Here is an 8,456-nt window from a genome sequence, read left to right on the forward strand (position 1 = left end):
ATAAAAATATAAACTGCTGTGTCTTCCAGTAAAATCTCTAATCTATTATCAGGTTAGTATGGCTGACACATAGTCACAACAAATGGAAACAAATAGTGTCAGCTTGATTTCGACAGACTTTATTTGACACATCACAGTTCTTGAGATTATATTTACTGTGAAATGCCACAGCAAACCAGTAAAGTGATAAATTGTAGCTTTGTGGAGGTAAGCATCAACGACACAGAGCTCTCAGTTCACACTCCTTCTTTATTTGTCTCCAACATCAACTGCACATATCGCGCCACAAAACAGAAGAACACACTTCCTCAACACTGGGTGTGAGTGGAGCCCTCTAGTGGTCCACCACACATGCCCCCCCGAACACCCAGCAGAACTAGTCCAGGACCCGGGGCCTAAGCAAACGGCCGGAACGGCTGAACCGGGGGGTGGGGAACTGACAGAGGGCAACCCAGCCCGGAAGCGAGGCTGACACTGGCGGTCAGAAAAAGCTGCAGACGACTCGGACTCCGGTGATTGTGGATCACTCCTGGGGGAAAAAACAGAATCCATCAGCCCGGTGGCAGGTGGGCGGCTGCGACGAGGGGCCTGGGCCGGGACCACCTGATCCTCTTGCATAACATGTGCAGGCTTAAGTCTGTCAACAGAGACAACCTCCTGCCGACCGCCAAAGTCCAAAATGAAATGTTTGTTGCCTGGTTTAAGAACCCTGTACGGCCCGTCATATGGTGGACGCAGCGGAGTCCTATGGGCATCGTGCCTGACGAAAACGAAACGAGCAGAGTCCAACGAACTCGGAACAAAAGTGTCAGGCAGGCAGTGGTGCACGGGACCAGGAACAGGAAACGAGCCTTTCGGGGGGCGAAAAGGCAACAAAGAGGGATCAAAACATGGGGGAGGGCTCTCAGGCAAGAATTCCCCGGGGACCCGGAGGGGCTGGCCGAGGACCAGTTCAGCCGGGGAAACCCCGAGGTCTTCTTTAACCGCGCTACGCAATCCCAGCAAAACCCACGGAAGACGGTCGACCCAGTCGCCACCTGTTAAGGAAGCCCGGAGCGCGGCCTTAAGAGACCGGTGAAACCGTTCGCACATCCCGTTAGCTTGCGGGTGGTATGCTGTGGTGCGGTGGACCTTGACCCCCAGGCCGTCAGCCATAGCAGACCAAAGCTCAGAAACAAACTGTGGGCCCCTGTCCGAGGTAATGTCAGCAGGGGGACCGAAACGGGAAACCCACGTCGACAAAAACGCTCTGGCCACCGTCGCCGCTGTCGTGGACGCCAGTGGCACCACCTCCGGCCACCTGGTTGTGCGGTCCACCACAGTCAAAAGGTGCGTGAAACCCTGTGACTGCGGCAAGGGACCAACCAGGTCCACATGAACGTGATCGAAACGCCGACCGGGGATACGGAAAGGTTCGAGGGGTGCCTGCGTGTGCCGGTGGATTTTTGAGCGTTGGCATGGGACACAAACCGCCGCCCATTCTTTCACCGTCTTGCGAAGGCCCGGCCAAACGAACCTGGCGCTGACCAGCTTGACCGAGGCCCGGACGCCGGGATGAGAGAGGGCATGCACCGAGTCAAAAACACGACGACGCCACGAAAGGGGAACCACCGGGCGGGGGCGGCCGGTAGAAACGTCGCAAAGAAGGCGCGGACCGCCGTCCCACACCGGGGTGTCCTCCAGCACGAGGCCCGTTTTCATTGACTGAAGCGCCAGGATGTCCGGGTCAGCATGCTGCTCGGCGGCCATGGCAGCGTAGTCGACGCCGACATACACTGGAGAAACCAACACACGTGACAGACAGTCAGCGACGTGATTGGACTTACCAGCCACGTGCTGAATGTCTGTGGTAAACTCCGAAATGGCCGCCAACTGGCGCTGCTGGCGTGCGCTCCATGGGTCAGAGACCTTGGACATCGCAAACGTCAAAGGTTTGTGGTCAACGTACGCAGTAAAGTTGCGACCCTCGAGGAAAAAACGAAAATGCCGTGTCGCGAGGTGCAGGGCTAGCAACTCCCTGTCAAAAACACTGTACTTGCGTTCGGCATCCCGGAGCGTACGACTGAAAAAGGCGAGCGGTTGCCAGAGACCTGAAACCCGCTGTTCCAACACCCCACCCACTGCCACGTCGGACGCGTCGGTGGTCAACGCGATCTCCGCCGACGGGAGCGGGTGTGCCAGCAGGGCTGCGTCAGCCAGCGCAGACTTGGCTGCGGAAAACGCATGGATGCGTTCCGGCAGCCAGTCAACCGGATCTTTGGCTGTTTTACCTTTTAAGGCAGCATAGAGTGGCTGTAGCAGGTGGGCAGCTCTGGGGAGAAAGCGGTTGTAAAAATTTATCATCCCCAAGAACTCCTGCAACGCTTTAACCGACGTGGGGCGTGGAAAAGCTGAAACGGCCTGGACTCTGTCGGGCAACGGAACCACACCTTCAGCGGAAATGCGGTGCCCGAGGAAATCCAGAACAGGCAACCCAAACTGGCACTTGGAAGGGTTGATGATCAGGCCGTGCGCTGCCAAACGCTGGAAAACCTGGCGCAGATGGGACTCGTGCTGGCTCGCTGAGCAGCTGGCCACCAATATATCGTCCAGATAAACAAAAACGAACGGCAGCCCACGCAAAACTGAGTCCATCAGCCGCTGAAAGGTCTGGGCGGCACCTTTCAGGCCAAACGGCATGCGCAAAAACTCGAACAAGCCGAAGGGGGTAATGACAGCGGTCTTAGGGACGTCTTCGGCGCGCACGGGAACCTGGTGATACCCCCGCACCAAGTCAATTTTAGAGAAAATCGACGTTCCGGCGAGGTTGGCAGAAAAATCCTGAATGTGGGGGATGGGGTAACGGTCATTCTCCGTGGCATTATTTAAACGGCGGAAATCTCCGCACGGCCGCCACCGACCGTCTGATTTGGGCACCATGTGAAGCGGAGAGGCCCATGCACTGTTCGAACGCTGTACAATGCCAAGGCGCTCCATGGCTGCAAACTCTTCCCGAGCGACGGACAGTTTCGCGGGGTCGAGGCGGCGCGCGCGAACACCGGGGGCCCGACCGTGGGAATATAATGCTCAACCCCATGCTTCGTTACCGCGCCAGAGAAATCAGGGACAGACAGCGATGGAAACTCTGAAAGCAAACGCTGAAAAGCATCCCCGGAGGTCACTACATTAGCCCGAATTAGGGGTTCGGCGGCCCGTGTAAAACATGGCAGCGAAGAAAACGAAAGAGCATCAATTAAACATCTGTTAGCAACATCGACAAGCAGTCCGTGAGCGCACAGAAAATCAGCACCTAAAATAGGTACAGAGCTAGCGGCAACAACAAAGTTCCACTGGAAATCCCGGCCATGAAAACAAACAGTCACCAACCTTTCCCCAAACGTTTTGATGGGAGAGCCATTAGCTGCCATGAGCTGCGGCCCACAGTTCGCTGCTAGTCCGTCGGCAGCGGTAGGGGGAAGGAGGCTCTTCTGGGAGCCGGAGTCCACGAGAAAACGTCTCCCGGAGCGCGAGTCCTCTATGAAGAGCAGCCTCTCTGTATTGCCAGCGGTCGCGGCTGCTACGGCGCGCTGGCGGGTCCATTTCCCTGGGCCGTGAAAGCGCAAGGCGGCAGGCAGCGACGCGCTCTGTCGCCAAATCGCTGATGGTAGAAACAGATGTTCTTGCCGCCGTGCCGGCGTGTAGCAATCCCTGCCGTCAGCAAGGGGGCGGATGCTCCGGGGGAGGCAGGTGGTGGCGTGGAAGGCGTCGCCGGCGAGTCCGTAGCCACGGCGTGAACGTTGAAAGTGCGGCTAGCCAGGAGAATGCGATCCGCTTCTTCAGCCAGGGAGCGATAATCCTTCGCAGGCAGAAGCGGGGAGTTTGCGAGGACGGCTCTCACGGCGGCCGGTAGCTGGCGGAGGAAGAGGTGGGCGAAGAGGAATCCCCCGTCATCCGGCCCGAGCAACGACAGCATGTTCTCCATGAGCTCGAGCGCGGTACCGCCACCCAAGCCTGACAGGTTGAGGAGCTTTTCGGCTCGTTCAGCGTCGGAGAGGGCATAGCGCCGAAGAAGCAGCTCTTTAAGGGCGGCGTATTTCCCTTGGGCGGGTGGGTCCCGGAGGAGCGGCATCGCGCGGCGGGTGGCCAGCGGGTCGAGTGAGGCCACCACATGGTGATACTTCGTGTCGTCAGCCGAGATGCCGCGAAGGGCGAACTGAGCCTCCACGTGCACGAACCATGACGGGGGGTCATGGAGCCAAAAGTCCGGCAGTTTCAGCGCCACAGCGAACGTAGCTGCAACAGGAGGCGGAGGTCCGGCGGCCGCCGATGCCTCCAAAGCGGAGTCTGCGTTATCTGCGGCCCGTTGCATGCTCGAGTCAGGGGTCACCAATGTGGAGGTAAGCATCAACGACACAGAGCTCTCAGTTCACACTCCTTCTTTATTTGTCTCCAACATCAACTGCACATATCGCGCCACAAAACAGAAGAACACACTTCCTCAACACTGGGTGTGAGTGGAGCCCTCTAGTGGTCCACCACAGCTTCATCATTCAGTGATGAACTAATGAACAGATGAAACTGCATCAGTTTTACAGTGACAGGGGTCTGTTTCATCTATAGATTACGTTGATTAAGCAAAACTCTTATACATGTCATTGCAGCATCTATTACATCTGTTCTTGATGGAGACTTTTGAGATCAGCCACACCCTGAACATGTTGGAGTGAAGTAGTGCTGGGCCTGACCTACAAACTGCAGGGGGCGTTGCTGCTCAGGAAGCTGCAGGGTAAATGTAGGCCATTAAATATATTAAGATTAAATGAATTAAACTCTTTAATCATGTAAATGAATAGGAATTGAACCCAAATATAGAAATCCAAACTGTCAAGTAAAATCCAAATACATCAAAATTACACATAAATAAAGACAAAACTAAAAACAAAATGCATCCACTGTTTATACGAAAGGTCATATTTAGTTATTCCTTACTATTAAAGGAAGTTCTAATGACTTTGATTTATTCATCAGAGACTTGTTTACTTACATTTACTTAAATTAACTTGAGGCCACTGATCAATGTCTGTAAAAACTCTTATAATACTGCATGAGAATGCAAAATGTCTCATTAAAGGCGTGCTCTCACAGCATCACGCTGTGGCTGGACAGAAGGTTTATTTGTGGTGTTTTAACCCAGTTTAGCAAAGACATGTTGCTAACCACATTCTTCCTTTCATGACCACAAGTAAACACCTAATGACTGCAGCTGGGTGATGCACCCTTACACAAAACTGTGCACAACTAACACTCTTTTAAGAGCGAAATAGATCCTAGTATTGATATGATAACTTTAGAAGTGAATGCATTACATTTGATTTAATATGATATGAGGCTTTGTGCGTTTTTAAAAATATGTTCACGATTTGTTCCTTTTAACCATGATTGTCATCATTCATTTTAAATGTAGTATCACACAGGGCACCGCATGTTTGTTCTGTTCTGACTGAGCCATGATGATTTGAGGTATGATTTTGTGATCAGTGCATGAGAATGACTGCTTGGTTAACAGGAAGGTTGACAACACCTGATTGAAAAGGAAAAAAAACACGTAAAGACACACACACACACACACACACACACACACACACACACACACACACACACACACACACACACACGTCCATGTTCCATTTAACGCTTTTAAAAAAAGTGTCGTGCAGGTATGAAGACAGATATATTCAGCAGTGAGTTTGACAAGACCCCAGAGGCAAAACAGACCTGATCCGTACACTCAGCGCAAACAAGAAAGCATTGTCATAAACACTACATAGCAATTAAATTTGTTAAAAATATAGTGAAGGTACATGCAATAACAGAAAATGCTAATCAAATCAGAACGATGGTCACAGGTGATGCATAGTGTGAGAAAATGTGCTGACTTACTTCTAGTTGCTGTATGAGCCTGAGAGACGAGGCAGGGAGCACAGTCTGCTGGTCAAAGACTGCATGTATGCACCGACACCACACACTATTACACATTATGACTTCATCTGCTAAACTATTTCCACAAAATTTGGGCACTTCCAACAACCCTCAAGTAAGGCCTTAACATGGTAAATATGGGTAAAATTGATCACCACAGGCAATAATACAGTAAATTATATTATTTAAATAAAAATGGGGATATAGGAAATAATAAAAGGGAGTGGAAAACCACCTTATATCCAAATGTGTAATTTTTAATGTAATGATATATTCTATTTAATTATGTAGCATGATTGTCAAAGCTGTTATTTGTTCGACATGTTCCAGCAAACTTCGAAGTCAGAAAAGTCAGTCAGGAGCTACATTATCATCCACTCCAATTGCTTACAATTTGGAAACTGTATAATCAGCTCCTCTGTTCTTAAATTTGGTAGATTGTCCTTTTTGTTTGGAGCATGGAAGCATGCTGCACATACTTGTATTTAGCTGCTCATGATTTAAGTCATATTTCCAGAATTACAGCTTAAAGGCTTTATTCTTTAGGGAAAAATATGTGACGTGTGAGTACAAGAAAACAATGATTAGAATACAATGTGCTTAAGTTTGCTTAGAGGATGGGGTCCAGCTGTAGATCAGAGGAATAGGAAAGGATTTGTGAATGTCTGTGTGTTATAGGTTGGTTTAGCTATAGGCCTGAGTGTGGGTGGAATTGTGTAGAGAGAGAGGAATGTATTGACAGTGGGGGTCTGCCTGTCATAAAAGGAGATAGGAAGCTACAGTTGAGGGATGTTAGGACTGTATGGAACAGATAGGAAAGAGAGAAGAAGTTTGTTACTCTTGTCCCTGAATGTAATAAAGGCTCATAACTGTCACAACTTAGAAGTAGGTTGGCAGGAGACCCTCCCCCATGCTTAGCTGTAAAAGTAATACAACAAGAGGCCAATGGCCCAGTGGAAACTGCCAAATGGAAGTAGAGTCGGGGTCTCAGTGCTTGTAATCTGTTAACTATGTTTTGTAGAGGAGTTTGGTGTAGCTTGGGTGAGGGGAGATGACTTTATGACTGGCAGGAAGTCACGTGCAGAGAGACACATACACACATATACACACGCGCACACACAGGTACGCGCACACGCAGGCACTCACGTGATCGCACATACATACACAAACATAGGGTTTTCGGTTTATGACACACCATGTGGGTTTTACAATGGGGGTTGCTTCTATAATCTATAAAAGACAAAGGGTTGAGATTTGCAGAGGAATTGTCGGGGCCATGCACATCTCCCCTTCTAGAAGGTGAGTGGATGATTGAAGATGAATAAAGGATTTCTGAGGTAACTACTGAGTTCTGGTGTCGTCTCTGGAGGCCTGAGGAATAAAAAGAACTGGGGTGAAACTGCTAAATGCAACAGAAGCAATGATGCTGAACAGTCATTCTGTCAAGATCTCTGTTTGTAGCTCATCACAACCTGATGCACCATTGCAGCCCCTGGGTCAGAAATGCTGAGTTCAACATCCGTGTCGTGCTAATGAGCACAAGCACAAAAGCTAAAATGTACCTTTCATAAGGTAAATGTTTTTTACTGAACAATTGTGAAGTTGTGATGACACAGCAAGGTTTTTATAGCTCAGTGGAAATCACATCTGTCTTTTTCAGAATACAGAATGCACTTTAAGGATGAATAGCATTTCGAGGTAACTTCTGTTTCACGTGCAGTAGCTGTTTGTGATAGTGATAGAGAGACTGAAGCTAATTTGCCATCCAATGGAGAAATTCACTGTTGACAAAGACCGAAAACTATTTGTCTAAATATGTGTATTTGAAGTACTCAGATGACAATAACTCCACTTAGTGCTTTCTGCAGAAGTTCTCTGATGACTCTGCAGTAGTCGGCCCCATTACTGATGGGGATGACAGGGAGTACAGAGAACTGACTCAAGGCTTTGTGGACTGGTGCCAGCAGAACTACCTCCAGATCAGCACTAATAAAATCAAGGAGCTGTCAGAGTGAAGGGCCCACTCTGACAGCACTGAGCAGCTCCTTCAGTGGCAGGCTCTGGCACCCACGATGTGGGACAGTGAGATTTTGCAGGTCTTTCCTTCCAAATGCTGTCAGACTCCACAACACATACACACATCTAATACACCATTGTAGCCTTAACCCAGTCTCCTTGATGTGCAATATTACCAAGTGCAATTGTCCTGATATAACATAGTATTTTATTCTATTATATCTTCTTATTCTATTCTATGATTTTATTTTCTTAATTTTTGCTGCTCTTAACTTTGTATTGTCCACTTTCTGCTGTGACCAAAAAATTTCCCACATTGGGACTAATAAAGGTTTATCTTATTTGATCAGTATATATATTTTTAGTACTTAACTTTAGCACAATCACACAAAAAGTATGTGAACCTTTTAGTTGGTTACAACACACACACACACACACACACACACACACACACGCACACACACACACACACACACACACAA

General features: G+C 49.2%; 1 protein-coding gene across 1 annotated transcript; it reads right to left on the minus strand.

The window, feature by feature from the left end:
- Positions 1-422: 422 nt before the first annotated feature.
- On the minus strand, positions 423-4,415 carry LOC112843778 (uncharacterized). The gene is made up of 2 exons (XM_025902784.1): positions 3,367-4,415; positions 423-529 (listed from the first exon to the last, which is right to left on the minus strand). Exon 1 carries the CDS (start codon positions 4,382-4,384, stop codon positions 3,557-3,559), a length of 828 nt encoding a protein of 275 aa, XP_025758569.1. The 5' UTR covers positions 4,385-4,415; the 3' UTR covers positions 423-529; positions 3,367-3,556.
- Positions 4,416-8,456: the final 4,041 nt, after the last annotated feature.

Source organism: Oreochromis niloticus, linkage group LG23, assembly GCF_001858045.2.
Source record: "Oreochromis niloticus isolate F11D_XX linkage group LG23, O_niloticus_UMD_NMBU, whole genome shotgun sequence".
NCBI classification, from domain to species: domain Eukaryota; kingdom Metazoa; phylum Chordata; class Actinopteri; order Cichliformes; family Cichlidae; genus Oreochromis; species Oreochromis niloticus.

Excerpts from the sequence above, each read along its gene's own strand:
- LOC112843778 (XM_025902784.1), bottom strand. The coding sequence starts at position 4,384 with ATGCTTACCTCCACATTGGTGACCCCTGACTCGAGCATGCAACGGGCC.